Genomic DNA, 15,605 nt, shown 5'->3' on the forward strand with positions numbered 1-15,605 from the left:
CAGAGCAGGAAGGCAGAGCAACGTCTTCAGCGGAGCAGAAAGGCAGAGCAACGTGCTCAGTGGAGTAGAAAGGCAGATCAATGACCTCAGTGGCATATTGAGCGTAGTGGCATCCACGGCAGAGTAGGGAAGCAATGCGGAGCTCTTGGCTGCAACAGGAGGGGGAGAAACTTCCTCAGTTGAACAGGGTGGCTGAGTGGCATCCTCAGCTGTAGTGGGATGCTGAGTGGCGTCCTCAGTCACACAGAGAGTCTGAGCGTAGTTCTCCAACAACTTTGCAGGCTGAACTTGGTTGGCTGTGTCAGCAGACTCAAGCATATGCAGAGCTTGGTTGGCTGTGTCGTCAGTCTCAGCCATGAGGAGAACTTGGTCGTTCATGACGTCTGCTTTAGGCATGAGCAGAACTTCGTTGTCCATGTCAGCAGACTCAGGCATGAGCAGAACTTGGTTGGTCATGACATCGACTTCAGGTGTGAGCATAACATGCTTGGTCATGATGTCGACTTCAGGCGTGAGGAGAACCTGGTTGGCCGTGATGTCAGTTTCAAACGTGGCGTGTAAAGTCACATCATCGATCTCAGACTGGAACGTGGTGTGAGAGGCCATCTCTTCAACGTCGGACTGGAACTTGGCTTGAATGGTCGTCTCTTCGACCTCGGACAGGAACTTGGCTTGAGAGGTCGTCTCTTCGACCTCTGGCAGGAACTTGGCTTGAGACGTCATCTCTTCGACCTCGGACAGGAACTTGGCTTGAAAGGTCGTCTCTTCGACCTCTAACAGGAACTTGGCTTGAGAGGCCGTCTCTTCGACCTGGGACAGGAACTTGGTGTGAGCAGAGCTTGGGTTGGCTGTCTCTTCGACCTTGGACAGGAACTTGGCTTGAGAGATCACCTCTTCGTCCTCAGACAGGAACTTGGCTTGAGAGGCCGTCTCTTTGACCTCGGACTGGAACTTGGCTTGAGAGGCTGTCTCTTCGACCTCAGACTAGAACATGGCTCGAGGGGTCGTCTCTTCGACCTCGGACAGGATCGTGGCTTGAGAGGCCGTCTCTTTGACCTCTGACAGGAACTTGGCTTGAGAGGTCGTCTCTTCGACCTCGGACAGGAACTTGGCTTGAGAGGTCGTCTCTTCGACCTCTGACAGGAACTTGGCTTGAGAGGCCATGTCTTCGACCTCGGACAGGAACTTGGCTTGGGAGGCCGTCTCTTCGACCTCTGACAGGAACTTGGCTTGAGAGCCCGTCCCTTTGACCTGGGAGAGGAACTTGGTGTGAGCAGAGCTTGGGTTGGCCGTCTCTTCGACCTCGGACAGGAACTTGGCTTGAGAGGCCGTCTCTTCGACCTCGGACAAGAACGTGGCTCAAGGGGTCGTCTCTTCGACCTGGGACAGGAACTTGGTGTGAGCAGAGCTTGGGTTGGCCATCTCTTCGACCTTGGACATTAACATGGCTCGAGGGGTCGTCTCTTCGACCTCGGACAGGAACTTGGCTCGAGGGGTCACCTCTTCGACCTCGGACAGGAACGTGGCTCGAGGGGTCATCTCTTCGACCTCGGACAGGAACTTGGCTCGAGGGGTAGACTCTTCGACCACAGACAGGAACTTGGCTCGAGAGGTCGTCTCTTCGACCTCGGACAGGAACTTGGCTCGAGAGGTCGTCTCTTCGACCTCGGACAGGAACTTGACTCAAGAGGTCATCTCTTCGACCTCGGACAGGAACTTAGCTCGAAAGGTCATCTCTTCGACCTCGGCCAGAAACGTGGCTCGCGAGGTCGTCTCTTCGACCTCAGATAGGAACTTGACTTTATGCTGGAGTTCTGTAGATGAGACTATTTCGTGGGTCTCTTGCTGGAGCTCGGGAGATGATGTTGCCATGTTGACCTCTGGCTGGAGCTCTGTAGATGAGACCACCTCATGGATCTCATGCTAGAGCTCTGGGGATGAGACAGGAGTGTGGGTCTCATGTTGAAGCTCTGCAGGTGAGACCACCTTGTGGGTCTTAGGCAGGAGCTTTGGGGAGGAGGTCACTCACTTTGCCTGCTCATAATAGGTGGTGAACGGCAAGTCAGGTTTATCTATGAGGCAGGCCTTCTCTAAACACTCATCCAGGTTGGGGGCTGACTCTGGACTCCCAAACTTCTTAATTAATAGTCCATATTAATTAAGTTATTTTAGTTATTAATTGAGTTATATTGTGCAAACCCTTGGATTCTGTGCGGGCCAGACACTCCGCCCACTGGCGGGCTTGGCCTACGAGCCGGGAGAGTATGAAGCCTAGCCCTGCTTCTAATTAGGCTTGGGGTGCGCCAGGCTCAAAAAATGCAATTGGCATTCAAAGAGGAAATACTCACAATCCATTGTATGGCTCTAGGGGATCCGTGGCAACCCACTGAGGAAGCTTAATAGAGTTGAGTCTCAGTATGGTGTTCCTTACTGCCTTGGCGTGATGTCTACTCAGTCTTCCTGCTGCATCCATGGTTAGGCATAGTATTCGGTCATATATTCCACGTAATGAAGGTTAGGATGGATGCAAATGCAGATAAGAGTTTATTAGAGAGAGGCAGGCAAATAAATCCAAATCGTGAGACAATAGCATGATCAAAATAACAGGGAATGGGACAGGCGATCAACAAACAGGCATAAACGAGGCAAGGCAAGAATCGAGAACAAGTAACAAGAAACTAGATCAAAAACCATGAATCAATACGAGGAACAAGGTACAACCGCTTGGTATGGGGATAACACTGAATACACTACGCAAAGTCATGGTGTTCAAAAAGTCTCTTATATAGCGTGGAGTGAGTGAGTGTGAGATTGGCAACAGGTGTGTGTGTGTGATTAGAATTCCGGAGAAGGTGAATGTGTGTGTGTGTTTGTGGGGGGGGGGAGTGTAGTCCATGGCGGCCATGTTTGTAGGCCGCAGTGCAGTATGGGAAATGTAGTCACTGGTTTGCTGTGATATGACACTCATATAGACACTTACACACATTGTTTTCCTGCTCAGCATCAGAGCATGTTACTGTATTAGTTTCAACACCTTTACTGGTTTAAAAAAAAATCTGCGTATATCCATTTTCCCTCACACTGACTGTGAGCTAGTGTTTGGCAGAATTGACAGACTGTCAGCCAATAAGACACAAGTGTTTCCACGTATTTTCCCGTAAAGCCTGTCTGATTGGTCACGCCTCCATTCACTGAAGATTTAAAATTACAGACGGTCTTCTTTTACTGACGTTCAGTTACGTCGTGACGAATCGCTCCAAGTGGAGAATTATTCGGGGCTAAGGAAAAAATATTTGTGGCAAAACATGATTTATTTTAAAAATACATTTTACTTAATATTGTTTTCTTAACAATAAATTTGTAATGCTACTTGCAATTACATAATTATATTGACATCAGTAACTGTAATCAAATTACATACATTTAAAATGTAATTCATTACATTACTGTGTTATCAGAAAAAGAAATTAGAATACAGTAGCGCGTTATACCCAACTCTGCCCTTGAGTAGTCCATTCATTCTACCGCAATAATTTACTTACAAAGCAAAGTTATTGCTTGTTAGCAGTAGCCAACTAGCTATCTCAATTCCCTGAACATACCATTATCTAGTGAGCACCCCCTGCTCCCCCAATTCCACCTTTCTCTCCCCATTTCCCTTCCCTCCCAATTGTCCATGATAGTCGTTGTAGTTTTTCAAATTTTATGTCCACATGGAAAATACGTAATCAGGAAGGATCTCCAGTATTCAGTAACTCAGGAAATCTCACTGCAGAACCCGCTGCATGATCGGCATAAGATGTGAGTAGTCATGTTTACAGCAGATGTATTGATGATTAAATTTTAGGTTTAGATCAGAGTGTCCCTTTAAAGTAGCACTTTATAATTTTAAAAAATGAGTTATGGTACTCTTAGTCCCTGGCCTATTGAACAAGCATGAGATTGTGCTTTTGATAGAGACTATAAAACAATTCTGTACATCATGCTGGATATGGGTGTCTGCTAAATGCCATCAGTGCAAATGTAGTCCATACTGTAAAGGCTCAGGATTAATATACGATAAATATCTTTACATGTACAAGCTTCAATTCTTTCAACACAAACTCAGAAGTAACATGCTGGTGTCACTTTGGAATTTGAGAACTGCGATATGGGGTTTTCATTTTGTCAGCTTGTGGGAAGACATGTCCACCACATCGTTTAACTCTCTCAGACAACTTTAACATTATTTCCTGTTTTTTTTAACCTGTCATTATGTTATTGACGTATTCATAGACCTATAAACTGTCATGCCCCATGTCTTGCACATGTGTATAAATAGCACATGATGAACTAAAGATTTAGAAGGTTCTAGAAGGTTCATTTAGAAGACCCCCATAGTGTGCACAGGTTATATCTGCTCATACACACATCAAGGTAAGTGCAACGACCCCCAAGTATGAATTATGTCAAATTTGATTAGATATTTTCGCAATTTTTATATAAAGATTATTGTATTTCAGGAAATCTATTCAATGGTAAATATATTACTGCAACTATTAGCATGGATTAAGAATTATGTTTTGGGGAATAAATTACTCTAATTAGAAATTACAGAATACTGAGAATACTGAGAAAGATGAGAACATAACTGTAAGGGCAATACTAAAACACTATGTGACACTTTGATGTTTTCTACTTTTTGAGTACCAGAGCTCCTCAACACTGCATGTATATATATATATATATATATATATATATATATATATATTACAGGAACAAGACACATAACAAATCCAGCCATGTTGCTGATTTGGGTCGTGTTTGCCGGAACTCTCCCTCCTCCAACCAGCCAGAGTTGCTTCAAGGCCAACGAGTCTCAATGTGACAATGCGGACTTCGCTCCGGGATCTGACCTGGCTGGAGAAGGCTTTGACATCACCACCATGCAACGGAAAGGGGCCTTTGTCCTTGACATGAGCTCCTGGCTCCAAAAGGACAAGTCCTGCACTCTGTGTAAAAACCCCTACATGGAAGGTCAAACGCAGAAGATCCCGGTTTCTGTGGTGGACTGGAGACCGAGTCAGAAGTGCAGCATGAAGTTGTCCAGCTCTGTCTACCAGTCCAGCGAGGCCCTGGTCAGCGCCAGCACCTCCTCTATCAAGAACAACTGGAAGTTAGGCTTGCATATAACCATTCCCAAAGTCCAGGGATCACTGATACTGGCAGGCAGTAACTCCAACTTGGCAGGGTATTCGATGGGGAAAACCAAAAAAGACAAGTTCAGCTTCACCAGCCATGATGTCAAATGTGATTATTACAGGTAGGAGATGAAAAGGTGTTTTGACAAAGCCATATGTTGATTTATATTTACTTATACAATTACAGCATCATTTATCTTTCTTTTTTTGCGTCCTGCTTTATGGTCTGTCTTCTAGATACAGGGTTTCAGGCAGTCCACTCCTGCACCAAGAGCTAATCAATGAATTTGGACGTCTGCCTGAGATATACAATGAGTCAACAAAGCACCTCTACTACAAGCTGATTGACAAGTTTGGTACTCATTATATCTCAAAGGTGAATGAGATAATAGATTTCCACAATAGACTATGGAGCATACTCGTCCATCTCAGTTATAAAGTACTGAAAAATGAATATAACTTCACAGTTCTAGAATGAATACCTGTGTGCAGGTGACTCTGGGTGGAGCGGTTCGCTCTGTGACCAGCATCAAGGAGTGTGAGGCGTCCCTGCAGGGTCTGAGCGCGGACGAGGTGAAGATGTGTCTGGACGTGGAGGCTTCTGTCAGTATGGGAATAGCTGCAAATCTGAAGGCCGAGGCTCATCACTGCAAGCAGGCCAAGGACAAGGCTCTGAGCAAAAAGAGCTTTTCTAGCATCTTCAGTGACAGGTTTGTACAGCCCCTCTCTCTCTCTCTCTCTCTCTCTCTCTCTCTCTCTCTCTCTCTCGCTGTGTGTAACCTAATTATTGTTGATATTATTACAAATCCCTGTCGATAAAGAAGGTGCCTGTACGAGCACTTAGTTCAGCTGGTTAAATTACTTCAAATATATATAAAACATTAGATTATTCCAAAAAACATTTCTCTCATCCTAAAAGGGAAACAAATGTGATTGGTGGCCACACTCAGAGTGTCGACCTCCTTTTCTCATCAAATAATGACCCAAGGGGCTATAAGGAGTGGGTCTCATCTCTGCCTGCTCACCCTGATGTGCTTTCCTACTCACTCGAGCCCCTTCACGAGCTGCTACCGGTAAAGGAACCAATCCGAGAGCATCTGTACACTGCCATCAAGGACTACATCCTCCAGAGGGCTCTGTTGAAAAACTGCACAAGCCCATGTAAGATCGGTGTGAAGACCAACCCCAAGGAACCGTGCAGCTGCAGCTGCCACAACAACCCAGGTGTGGCCCTCAACTGCTGCCCAACTCAGAGAGGATTTGCTCAGATCACTGTAACTGTGATTAAAGCCACAGGTTTATGTGGAGATTACTTAACTGAGACAGATGGATTCGTCAAGATCCTCCTCAATGGAAAGATTAGTTTTGGCCAGACGTCTGTGATAAAGAATGATAACTCACCCAAGTGGGACTGGGATTTCCATCTTGGAACTGTGGCTCTTACCCATTTCAGCAGTGTGAAGCTGGAGGTGTGGGACAAGGACAGTAATTCAAATGATGACTTTCTTGGGGAATGCAGCATCTCATTGAAATCTGGAGTTGAGACAAATGTCTGTGCACTCAATCACGGAGAACTCTATTATAAAGTGGAGGTGAAGTGTTTTCACGGTTTGGCTGGTTCTTCATGCATGGAGTACAAGCCCTCTCCCATGGAGGCACAGCTGGAGAAAGTGTACGTCTCCCGGAACGCTCGCCCGATTCCCAGAGGCATGCTGCTGGAGATGGGAGTGCTCCTCGATGAGCGTATTCCCCGCTTCAACCAGAGCAACATTCGCAAAGCTAAAGGTCTTGAGTTGTAGACCAGTCGTGTTCTTTGTGCATACTCACGCCAGTTATCATGCTGTTTGAAGTAGAATAGGTGCACATATTACTGATGCCTTTTATAATATTGCTGCATTTTGACTTTTTGAAAGTTTAATAAAAGTCTCATGAAGCAAAATATTTCTACCATTGTGTAGTTTGTAAATTGCATATTGATGCCATTTATTTCCATATATTTGAATATTTGCACATAATATTGGTGCATTATTACTATCTACATTTCCTGCTCATTTGTGTTGCCATTGTCTTTTATAAAAAAGCTTAATAAAAGTGTCATGAAGCAAAATATTCTTGAAATATTGCTGATAAAAACAGATATCGTGTGGCATGTCCAATAAACCTATGTACTGCAAAAAAAGCATTTTCAAGAAAATAAAAAAGCCTTGTTTCAGTGGAAATTAGTCTCTTTTTTTGTGTAAAAAGAAAAATCATCTTGTCAAGCATGTTTTGCATTAGAAAAGTAATCTCATTTTAAGAAAATGCATCTTAACTTTGTCTTAATAAGACTTGTGGCATGGCCAATGAATGTATGTTACATGTGCAAAAGAAAACCTCCTCAAGAAAACAAACACTTACAGAATACGAGAACTGCTACATGTGGTTTTACTTCTGAGAGGATGTATCCACCAGGGCAGAACAACATAGTGGCTATTGCGGTCTCTTTTTGGTTCTAAAAAAAGGCTTAAATTAACATATCTCATACGAGTTTTTTTCTCCACACACACACACACACACACACACACACACACACACACACACACACACACATACTTGGGCAGCTCTGTACATCTAAGGTGATTTTACATCAAACTTCCATCTGATAATCTGACAGCACTGGTGAATATAAAAACATAAAGACGGGACGTGGCAGATGTACAGTACCACCTCAATCTCCTTAAACCATGGAGTGAGGAAGGAGCTGGGACCAGAAGTGAACCCAAACATGTGGCTCAATCCACTCCTGTCCCCTGTGGAGACCACCTCTCACCATCCCAAATCACGAAAGTTGGAATTTTCCGATGTGTTTTCACCTCTACCTGGTCGCACTAATCTCATAAAATACCACATTGAGATACCCCTGGGGGTGGTTGTACGTAGTTGGCCCTATTGTTTGCCCAAACACAAAAAAACAAGTGGTGCTGGAGGAGCTCCTAGCCATGCTCGATATGAGTGTAATAGAGGAGCCCCACAGTCACTAAAAAGAAAGAAACCAGCTGTGTACTAACAACCAGACACTGAACAGGTTGGCCGAGGAAAACAGCAGCAGTTGATGACAGAAACATAGTGAGCGCTGCAGAGGAAAACCTCAATACAACAGATACTGACATCACCAACAACCTCCATAAGGCAGGGGTGAAGGTACAACCCACCATTTGAAGAAGACTTTGAGAGCAGAAATATAAAGGCCAAACTACAAGATGCAAACCACTCATCAGCAGTAAGAATCAGAAAGCCATACTGGAATTCACAAAGAAATACAGAGATGAGCCACAAAAGTTCTGGAACCAAGATGAACCTCTACCAAAGTGATGGAAAGGCCAAAGTGTGGAGAAAGAAAGTATCTGCTCGTGATGATAACAAAGAAATGCATCAATCACGCAGGTGGAGGTAGTGTCATGGATTGAGCTTGCATGGCTGCTTCTGACTATTGCTTTCAAAAACTGTCTTTGGTTCTAAAGAAAGCTGTTAGAGTGAAATAAATCATGTTTTCTTCTCTACAAACACAGTAAACACTCTGCTAGCTCTTTACATTTAAGGTAATCTGATAGTGCTGATGAATGAACAAATCATAAGGAAAAAGTACCAAAATGTAAGGTTTGAGTGTCTAGAATTCAAGAGCACCGCAGTGTAATTATTAATAATAACATCCTTCCACTCTACACACACTCACACATCATTTCACACCTTTTTTTCTACATGCCTCAAATTTATCGAAGTATTTTTATAGACTGGTCAGTAGTCGTCATGCGCACGTCTTGTACGTGTATAAATACGCCCTAAAAGCTTTTTCAGAAGACCATTTAGAAGACCCATGTACAGTGCACAGGTTATATCTGCTCATACACACATCAAGGTAAGTGGAACCATCCTTGTGTTTGAAATACGTCCACTTTTAATGGACATTTTCATAATTCTTTTTTTTCCCCAATTATGTATATTGACGACTTTATTACAGCAAATGTATTGAATGGTAAATACATTTTAACTATTGTCACAGTTTAGGAACTGTTTTAGGAAATGTTTAGGAAATGTCTTGGGGACAAATTACTGTAATTATAGGCTACACAATGCTGAGATTGTTCCACAAATCCATTAGGTAAGAGCAAAATTTAAACACGTTAAAATAAAACTAGGAAACTGTGACATCAATGTTCTCTATTTTCAGTCCCAGAGGTCCTCGTCTCTGCATAATTTAGCTATTTCTCTTATATCACACACCTGATTTAATAAAAGACTCATAATTAATTAGATTTTGCGCATTTATCTCGTCTGCAAGAAACACTGCAAAAGCGTCCATGTGGAGTTTAGCATATGTAAGAGATAATCCAATTTATGCATTAGAATCGTGTAATTCACACCCGGCCTTGGTTTATCACACTTATATCACGGTCACTTGCCTGCACTGACACGTACGTTAAAGCTGTAACTGATGTTTGCAGTGCAAAATTTGACTGAAAGGATAAAAATCACAGTTAATTCAGTTAGTTGTTTTACATACAGGTTGTTAGATCTAGAATTCTGCCCACTATAAATCATACACAGAGATAAAGTAGTGCAAGAAGATTACATTTATTTGAATGAATTATAATAAATAGTTATTATAGAGAGAGAGAGAGAGAGAGAGATTGTGTGTGAATTACCTGCTTCTGTCCCGTGTCCTTACTAATAATGAAGCTGTGAGTTTAACTACTGTATGCTAATGTAACTTTATTACACATACCTTTATTTATGGACATTAATGTTGTGAATTCTTTATATTTCCGGATTTCTGGAGTTAATACTATATATATATATATACACATATCAGGCACACCTCATTCTACTGAATGAGGTACTGATTAGATACTGATCAAAACCCAATCTTCTACAGATAGAGATTACTTTTAGTTTCATATCATCTGGAATATTAACATAACGGGTCAGTGTTGGTTCCTCAGTTGCACCATTATTCCAGGAAATCAGATTGGACCAGCCGTTGTACTTGGCGTGTTTTCACTGTCACTTTGGCTAGTTACCTCGGTTGACTCTGTACCTGATGGATGAGGTAACCTGTCTATCAGCTTATCTGCAGACAGTGTCTCAACAAAAACCATCTCACAGATGTTGCGCTTGTTGGGGGAGTGAAACACCAGCTGGGGGAAATCACAGGTCAACCTCCTCTTCAATTTACAATTTCCTGCCTGAAACATAAAGACACAGTGAAAGATGATCACAACAGTATAAATAAAAATACATCAACACTGAAAACAACTGAGTTAAAATACACTTTGTATCACCTTGTACATGTTATAAAATATGATTATCATTATCATTATTATGAATTCCATTTTTGTGAGAAAAACATAAAAATATTGCATAAATGTTCTTTCCGAAGCTGCCAAAGAAACTCATGGTATTTAAATTACCTGTAGTTTGAAGTATTAAGATCTTCATGTTTTTTCACAAATAGAACCGATTTGATTCTAGAGTTCAACTCACTGACTCACTAATTCTGTCACTGTTTCGGTTAATATCCAAATTTCTTTCTGGAGCTGCTGGTGTGTGAAACTTATTCACGCAATGAAGAAGAAGAAGAAGAAGACTTCTTCACACTAAGACAGTGGCTTAGTGGTTAGCACGTTCGCCTCACGCCTCCAGCGTCTGGGGTTCGATTCCTACCGGGGCCATGTGCGTGCGGCGTTTGCATATTCTCCCCTTTGCTAAGGGGGTTTCCTCCCCCAGTCCAAAAACATGCATGGTAGGTGGATTGGCGTGCCCGTAGTGTATGAATGGGTGAGTGTGTATGTGATTGTGCCCTGTGATAGACTGGCACCCTGTCCAGGGTGTACCCCGCCTTGTACCCGATGCTCCCTGGGATAGGCTCCAGGTTTCCCCGCGACCCTGAAGAAGGAGTAAGCAGTAGAAGATGGATGGATGGATAATAATAATAATAGTAAAGTTGGGGAATAAGAAATTACAAGTTGACAGCTTGTAAATACAATTTCTACAGTGTATGAGAGAGTACAATGATGTTAATTTCTTGTACTGTATATGTAGATTAATTTAATAAACAGTTCAATTTTAGTTCTTTATAGTATCTTATTGAATATGCAATAATTGATATGCTTATTGATAGTGATTGTTTTTATACGTGGCAATAAGAAAAGATAATTGCGGGGTGGGGGCTTGGGGCCTGGAGTACAAATTAGCCAGGGGGCCCGGATACCAAAGTGGCGCCATTGAGTAGTACTGACAGACTAATCAGCAGCTTTTCACCAGTGTCTGAAGAGCAAAGAGTTGAGTTGTCTGAGGGCAGAAGGAATGAAGCACTTTCTGAAGCAGCATATTTTTGTCATCAGGAGTCTTTGTCTTTTGCTTTCACTGATGGTAGATCACATCCAATTATTATTATTAAGGCCTTGTACACAATGTCTTACTCTTGATGTGAGGGTCAGTATTGCCGTACCAGACAGTAAAGCAGGATATCAGCATACTTTGGATCATTTCCAAGTGGAACTGTATCAGCAGCTGCTTCTTTACTCTGTAACTCTTCAGTTTTCTGAGGATGTAGAGTTTCTTTTGGGGTTTCTTGATGATGGTGGTGATACTGAGAAGTGCAGAAGCACATGATCAATATTAGCAGGTGTAATACAAACATCTTTTCCTGTGGCCTGAAACTTGTGCTGTGCTAATTTTAATTTATCAAACAGGAGATTTATTTATTTTATTACAGACGCAAAACAACCACCATACATACCAGTGGTGTATGTATGGTGCATACTTAAGTGAAGTAACTTTAAATATTTTTACACTAACAAATCTGATTTTTTTAAATAAAGCAATAGGACACACACCAGGTCCAGCCATGCTGCAGACACTTCTGATTTGGGCAGTCTTTGCCACTACTTTCCCTCCTCCAACCAGCCAGAGTTGCTTCATGGCCAATGAGTCTCAGTGTGACAATGTGGACTTCACTCCCGGATCCGACCTAGCAGGAGAAGGCTTTGACATCACCACCATGCAACGGAAAGGGGCCTTTGTCCTTGACATGAGTTCCTGGCTCCAGAAGGACAAGTCCTGCACTCTGTGTAAAAACCCCTACATGGGAGGTAAAACACAGAAGCTCCCAGTTTCTGTTGTGGACTGGAGACCAAGTCAGAAGTTCAACACAAAGTTGTCCAGTTCCCTCTATCAGTCCAGCGAGGCCCTGGTCAGCGCCAGCACCTCCTCTATCGAGAACAACTGGCAGTCAGACTTACAAATAATCACTCCAAAAGTCCAGGGATCACTGATGCTGGCAGGCAGTAACTCCAAGCTGGCTGAGTATTCAATGAAGAAGACCAAAAAAGACAAGTTCAGTTTCACCAGCCATGATGTCACATGTGGATACTACAGGTAGGATGTGAAAATTTGTGTTTTGACAATGCCATCTCATGTTGATTTATATTTAATTACACAAATACAGCATCATTCATCATTGTTTCTTGAGTTCTACTTCATGGTCTGTCTTCTAGTTACAGGGTTTCAGGCAGTCCACTCCTGCACCCAGAGCTAAGTGACGAATTCGGACGTCTCCCTGAGATATATGATGAGTCATCAAAGCACCTCTATTACAAGCTGATTGACAAGTTTGGTACTCATTATATCTCAAAGGTGAATGAGATAATAGATTTCCACAGACTCTGAAGCAGACTCTCAGATTTAAAGTGGTCTATTTATGAACAATGAATACAACTTCACAGTTCCAGAATGAATACCTGTGTGCTTCTGTTGACTGGAAACTCTGTGGCTGTGTGCAGGTGACTCTGGGTGGAGAGGTTCGCTCTGTGACCAGCATCAAAGAGTGCGAGGCGTCCCTGCAGGGTCTGAGCGTAGATGAGGTGAAGATGTGTCTGGACGTGGAGGCTTCTGTCAGTATGGGAATAGCTGCAAGTCTGCAGACTGAATCTCATCACTGCAAGCAGGCCAAGGACAAGACTCTGAAGAAAAAGAGCTTTGCTAGCAGCTTCAGTGACAGGTTTGTACCGCATATCTCACTCTCTGTAACCAACTTATTGTCTATAAATAAAGTGCCAAAATGAACACTTGGTTCAGCTGGTTGAATTATTCCAAATGTATATAAATTATTAAATTATTCCAAAAACTTGTGTTTCTGTCATCCCCAAAGGGAAACAAATGTGATTGGTGGCTACACTCAGAGTGTCGACCTCCTTTTCTCATCAAATAAGGACCCAAAGGCCTATAAGGAGTGGGTCACGTCTCTGCCTGCTCACCCTGATGTGCTGTCCTACTCGCTCACGTCCCTTCACGAGTTGCTGCCAGAGAAAAAACAAATCCAAGCACATTTGCGCACTGCCATCAAGGACTACATCCTCCAGAGGGGCCTGTTGATAAACTGCACAAGCCCATGTAAGATCGGTGTGAAGACCAACCCCAAGGAACCGTGCAGCTGCAGCTGCCACAACAACCCGGGTGTGGCCCTCAACTGCTGCCCAACTCAGAGAGGATTTGCTGAAGTCACCATAACTGCAATCAGAGCCACGGGTTTATATGGAGATTACTGGACTCAGACGGACGCATTCGTCAAGATCCGTCTCAATGAAAAGATCCCCATTGACCAGACGTCTGTGATCCCAAATGACAACTCGCCCACTTGGAACCACCAATTCCACCTTGGAACTGTGGACCTTACTCATTTCAGCACCGTGAATATTGAGGTGTGGGACGAGGACAGTGACTCAGATGATGACCTTCTCGGGGCATGCAACGCTCCACTGAAATCTGGAGTGAATAAGGATGTCTGTACACTGAATCACGGAGTTCTCTATTATAAAGTGGAGGTGAAGTGTGTTCACAGTTTGGCTGGTTCTTCGTGCATGGAGTACAAGCCCTCTCCCATGGATGCACAGCTGGAGAAAGTGTACGTCTCCCGGAACGCTCGCCCAATTCCCAGAGGCATGCTGCTGGAGATGGGAGTGCTCCTCGATGAGCGTATTCCCCACTTCAACCAGAGCAACATTCGCAAAGCTAAAGGTCTTGAGTTGTAGACCAGTTGTGTTCTTTGTGCATATTCACGCCAGTTATCATGCTGTTTGAAGTAGAATAGGTGCACATATTACTGGCACATTATTACTAAACCTTTCCTGCTCATTTGTGCTGCCATTGTCTTTTATTTCAAGCCTAATAAAAGTCACATGAAGCAAAATATTCTGGAAATATTGCTGAATTATTCTTGGGAAAAAACAGATATTGTGTGTCATGTCCGATAAATGTATGGGTTACATTAGCAACTTTTAATAAGCATTTAGAAATCCTCCTCAAGAAAACCCACAAGTCTAGTATTAACATAAATCGTGTGTTTTGTTCTCCAAACACACACACACACACTTGAAATAGGGATAAGTGGCCCGAACCCCTATTATTTGCAGTACGAGAGGCCCCAAAAGCCTCCACGGGGTGCTCCCTGTTTGAAATGCTATATGGACACAAGCCTCACAGCGTCTTATTTGTCAGGAGGTGGGACCATCCAAGAGTGAAAATGAAATTCAGTACATTCTTGACCTGCCAATGGGGCAATTAAAACAGGAGATTATGCTGCAGGTGCAAGCACATCAATCCAGGCTGTATATAATAGGTGGCACTTGGCTATGTGAGTTTTCCAGGGAGATAAAGTGCTCGTATTATTACTCACATTGAGCTCCAAATTAATCGTAAAGATGTCAATTATGAGGTAAGGCAAACAGATAAAGGTGGGACACAGCAGATATATGACCTCAATCTCCTTAGGTGATGGAGAGAGATAGTCCCTGTGGTTTTGGCGATGGTAGCTCTGGAGAGCAAGCGGCTGGAACCGGCAGTGAACCAAAAACATGCGGCTCCATCCGCTCCTTTTTTTGTGACTCCTTTTTTTGTAATAATTTTTTAATTATAACTATTACTTAACAAAGCCCATGATTTGCCCAGGATCATGAAATGAAAAAGAAGAAAAGTCATTACTATCGACAAAACAAGCAACAGACAAAATAATACCAATAAACAAAGTTTAATTACACTTAAAATCTCTAAAGGTCTGACAGACCCTCAGTAAGGTCTAACCAAAATTGTTTTGTCCTTCCGTTGGCTCTGCACATTTTCGCTGTGGTACACTCTAAAAGAGCGATAACCTTCAGATATGACATTCAAGTAGACATAACTGGGGTAGATGATTCCAACCACACTTTTAAGATAACTTTTTTAGAAGCAGTAAGAGCAACTGACAGGATCATCTTTTGATAAACCGATCTAGAATCATCAAGTATAAGAACAGGATAAAACAGGATGCACCTGAGCTCAATTTTGAGTGTCATGGCAAAGGGAAATACTTATGTAAATGTGCTTTTTTGTTTTTTATTTTTAATAAATTTG

The 15,605-nt window shown here is 42.8% G+C and overlaps 2 protein-coding genes across 2 annotated transcripts; both read left to right on the forward strand.

Moving 5' to 3' along the window:
* The first annotated feature begins 4,283 nt into the window (after positions 1-4,283).
* On the forward strand, positions 4,284-7,200 carry LOC128603995 (perforin-1-like). Its single transcript, XM_053618770.1, has 5 exons — positions 4,284-4,416; positions 4,756-5,302; positions 5,418-5,556; positions 5,673-5,890; positions 6,100-7,200. The coding sequence occupies exons 2-5, from the start codon at positions 4,782-4,784 to the stop codon at positions 6,977-6,979; spliced, it is 1,758 nt and encodes a 585-aa protein (XP_053474745.1). The 5' UTR covers positions 4,284-4,416; positions 4,756-4,781; the 3' UTR covers positions 6,980-7,200.
* A 1,836-nt stretch (positions 7,201-9,036) lies between these two features.
* Positions 9,037-14,395, forward strand: LOC128603979 (perforin-1-like). Its single transcript, XM_053618752.1, has 5 exons — positions 9,037-9,075; positions 12,041-12,596; positions 12,716-12,854; positions 13,001-13,218; positions 13,369-14,395. Exons 2-5 carry the CDS (start codon positions 12,067-12,069, stop codon positions 14,246-14,248), a joined length of 1,767 nt encoding a protein of 588 aa, XP_053474727.1. The 5' UTR covers positions 9,037-9,075; positions 12,041-12,066; the 3' UTR covers positions 14,249-14,395.
* Positions 14,396-15,605: the final 1,210 nt, after the last annotated feature.

The sequence above is a fragment of the Ictalurus furcatus genome, chromosome 2 (genome assembly GCF_023375685.1).
Source record: "Ictalurus furcatus strain D&B chromosome 2, Billie_1.0, whole genome shotgun sequence".
Classification (NCBI taxonomy): domain Eukaryota; kingdom Metazoa; phylum Chordata; class Actinopteri; order Siluriformes; family Ictaluridae; genus Ictalurus; species Ictalurus furcatus.